Below are 4,372 nucleotides of genomic sequence, written 5' to 3'. Positions count from 1 at the left end.
AATTTAACTATAACTACAATCTAACTTCGAGTCGTTTATATATAAAAGTAAATAAATGTACCGGTTATAATTAATGGCCTGCCATGCCAATATGTTATATTTTAGCTTTATGTGTTATGATATGTCATCGAAATATCACCATGATTATGAATACAGAACCACTTACAAACAGTTACAGGGAATATCAGACAGAAACACTTACGAACAATTGGAGGGACGATCAGACAAAATCACGTACGGACATTTACATGGACAATCAGACGAAAACACGGACGAACAGTTACAGGGACGATCAGACGAACACACGGACGAACAGTTACATGTACGATCAGACGGAAACACGTAAGAACAGTTACAAGGACGATCAGACGGAAACACGTACGGACAGTTACAGGGACGATCAGACGAAAACACGTACGGACAGTTACATGGACGATCAGACGGAAACAGGGACGAACAGTTACAGGGACGATCAGACGTAAACACGTACGAACAGTTACAGGGACGATCAGACGGAAACACGGACGAACAGTTACAGGGACGATCAGACGGAAACACTGAATAACATGTACAGGGACGATCAGACGGAAACACGTACGAACAGTTACATGGACGATCAGACAGAAATACGTACGAACAGTTACATGGACGATCAGACGAAAACACGTAGGAATAGTTACAGGGACGATCAGACAGAAACACGAACGAACATTTACAGAGTGGATCAGACAGAAACACGTACGAACAGTTACAGGGACGATCAGACAGAAATAAGTACGAACAGTTACAGGGACGATCAGACAGAAACACGTACGATCAGTTACAGGGACGATCAGACAGAAACACGTACGAACATTTACAGAGACGATCAGACAGAAACACGTACGAACATTTACAGAGTGGATCAGACAGAAACACGTACGAACAGTTACAGGGACGATCAGACAGAAACACGTACGAACATTTACAGAGTGGATCAGACAGAAAAACGTACGAACAGTTACATGGACGATCAGACAGAAACACGTACGAACAGTTGCATGGACAATCAGATGGAAACACGTACGAATAGTTACAGGGACGATCAGACAGAAATACGTACGAACAGTTACATGGACGATCAGACGGAAACACGTACGAATAGTTACAGGGATGATCAGACAGAAACACGTACGATCAGTTACAGGGACGATCAGACAGAAACACATAAGAACATTTAAAGGGACGATCAGACAGAAACACGTACGAACATTTACAGAGTGGATCAGACAGAAACAGGTACGAACAGTTACATGGACGATCAGACGGAAACACTGAAGAACATGTACAGGGACGATCAGACGGAAACACGTACGAACAGTTACATGGACGATCAGACAGAAATACGTACGAACAGTTACATGGACGATCAGACGAAAACACGTACGAATAGTTACAGGGACGATCAGACAGAAACACGTACGAACAATTACAAGGACGATCCGACAGAAACACGTACGAAAAGTTACATGGACGATCAGACAGAAACACGTACGAACATTTACAGGGACGATCAGACAGAAACACGTACGAACATTTACAGAGTGGATCAGACAGAAACACGTACGAACAGTTACAGGGACGATCAGACAGAAACACGTACGAACATTTACAGAGTGGATCAGACAGAAAAACGTACGAACAGTTACAGGGACGATCAGACAGAAACACGTACGAACAGTTACAGGGACGATCAGACAGAAACACGTACGAACAATTGCATGGACAATCAGATGGAAACACATACAAATAGTTACAGGGACGATCAGACAGAAATACGTACGAACAGTTACATGGACGATCAGACGGAAACACGTACGAATAGTTACAGGGACGATCAGACAGAAACACGTACGATCAGTTACAGGGACGATCAGACAGAAACACGTACGAACATTTAGAGGGACGATCAGACAGAAACACGTACGAACATTTACAGAGTGGATCAGACAGAAACACGTACGAACAGTTACAGTGACGATCAGACAGAAACACGTACGAACAGTTACATGGACGATCAGACAGAAACACGTACTAACAGTTACAGGACGATCAGACAGAAACACGTACGAACATTTACATGGACGATCAGACAGAAACACGTACGAAGAGTTACAGGGACGATCAGACAGAAACACGTACGAACATTTACAGAGTGGATCAGACAGAAACACGTACGAACAGTTACAGGGACGATCAGACAGAAACACGTACGAACATTTACAGAGTGGATCAGACAGAAAAACGTACGAACAGTTACAGGGACGATCAGACAGAAACACGTACGAACAGTTGCATGGACAATCAGATGGAAACACGTACGAATAGTTACAGGGACGATCAGACAGAAATACGTACGAACAGTTACATGGACGATCAGACTGAAATATGTACGAATAGTTACAGGGACGATCAGACAGAAACACGTACGATCAGTTACAGGGACGATCAGACAGAAACACGTAAGAACATTTAAAGGGACGATCAGACAGAAACACGTACGAACATTTACAGAGTGTATCAGACAGAAACAGGTACGAACAGTTACAGTGACGATCAGACAGAAACACGTACGAACAGTTACAGGGACGATCAGACAGAAACACTTACGAATAGTTACAGGGACGATCAGACAGAAATACGTACGAACAGTTACATGGACGATCAGACGGAAACACGTTCGAATAGTTACAGGGACGATCAGACAGAAACACGTACGATCAGTTACAGGGACGATCAGACAGAAACACGTTCGAACATTTAGAGGGACGATCAGACAGAAACACGTACGAACATTTACAGAGTGGATCAGACAGAAACACGTACGAACAGTAACAGTGACGATCAGACAGAAACACGTACGAACAGTTACATGGACGATCAGATAGAAACACGTACTAACAGTTACAGGACGATCAGACAGAAACACGTACGAACATTTACATGGACGATCAGACAGAAACACGTACGAACAGTTAAAGGGACGATCAGACAGAAACACGTACGAACATTTACAGAGTGGATCAGACAGAAACACGTACGAACAGTTTAAAGGACGATCAGACAGAAACACGTACGAACAGTTACATGAACGATCAGACAGAAACACGTACGAACGGTTAAAGGACGATCAGACAGAAACACGTACGAACATTTACATGGACGAGCAGACAGAAGCACGTACGGACATTTACAGGGACGATCAGATAGAAACACGTACGAACATTTACAGAGTGGATCAGACAGAAATACGTACGAACAGTTACAGGGACGATCGTACAGAAACACGTACGAACATTTACAGAGTGGATCAGACAGAAACACGTACGAAGAGTTACATGGACGATCAGACAGAAACACGTACGAACATTTACAGGGATGATCAGACAGAAACACGTACGAACAGTTACAGGGCCGATCAGACAAAAACACGTACGAACATTTACAGAGTGGATCAGACAGAAACACGTACGAACAGTTAAAAGGACGATCAGACAGAAACACGTACGAACAGTTACATGGACGATCAGACAGAAACACGTACGAACAGTTACAGGAAGATCAGACAGAAACACGTACGAACATTTACATGGACGATCAGACAGAAACACATACGAACAGTTACAGGGACGATCAGACAGAAACACGTACGATCAGTTACAGGGACGAGCAGACAGAAACACGTACGAACAGTTACAGGGACGATCAGACAGAAACACGTACGATCAGTTACATGGACGATCAGACAGAAACACGTACGAACATTTACAGGGACGATCAGACAGAAACACGTACGAACATTTACTGAGTGGATCAGACAGAAACATGTACGAATAGTTACAGGGACGATCAGACAGAAACACGTACGAACATTTACAGAGTGGATCAGACAGAAACACGTACGAACAGTTACATGGACGATCAGACAGAAACACGTACGAACAGTTGCATGGACAATCAGATGGAAACACGTACGAACATTTACATGGACGATCAGACAGAAACACGTACGAACAGTTACAGGACGATCAGACAGAAACACGTACGAACATTTACATGGACGATCAGACAGAAACACGTACGATCAGTTACAGGGACGAGCAGACAGAAACACGTACGAACAGTTACAGGGACGATCAGACAGAAACACGTACGATCAGTTACATGGACGATCAGACAGAAACACGTACGAACATTTACAGGGACGATCAGACAGAAACACGTACGAACATTTACTGAGTGGATCAGACAGAAACATGTACGAATAGTTACAGGGACGATCAGACAGAAACACGTACGAACATTTACAGAGTGGATCAGACAGAAACACGTA

At 43.4% G+C, this 4,372-nt stretch overlaps 1 protein-coding gene across 1 annotated transcript; it reads left to right on the top strand.

The window, feature by feature from the left end:
* The first annotated feature begins 1,292 nt into the window (after positions 1–1,292).
* Positions 1,293–2,367, top strand: LOC117319733 (protein starmaker-like). The gene is made up of 2 exons (XM_033874488.1): positions 1,293–1,854; positions 2,081–2,367. Exons 1-2 carry the CDS (start codon positions 1,293–1,295, stop codon positions 2,365–2,367), a joined length of 849 nt encoding a protein of 282 aa, XP_033730379.1.
* The last annotated feature ends 2,005 nt before the right edge of the window (positions 2,368–4,372 follow it).

The sequence above is a fragment of the Pecten maximus genome, unplaced genomic scaffold (genome assembly GCF_902652985.1).
Source record: "Pecten maximus unplaced genomic scaffold, xPecMax1.1, whole genome shotgun sequence".
Taxonomy (NCBI): Eukaryota; Metazoa; Mollusca; class Bivalvia; order Pectinida; family Pectinidae; genus Pecten; species Pecten maximus.
The sequence above is the reverse complement of the archived record's forward strand: the minus strand, read 5'-3'. Positions and strand labels throughout refer to the sequence as shown.

Coding starts and splice junctions, on each gene's coding strand:
- LOC117319733 (XM_033874488.1), top strand. CDS start 1,293: ATGGACGATCAGACGGAAACACTGAAGAACATGTACAGGGACGATCAG. Junction 1,855..2,080: donor GGACGATCAGACGGAAACAC/GTACGAATAGTT, acceptor ACGTACTAACAG/TTACAGGACGATCAGACAGA.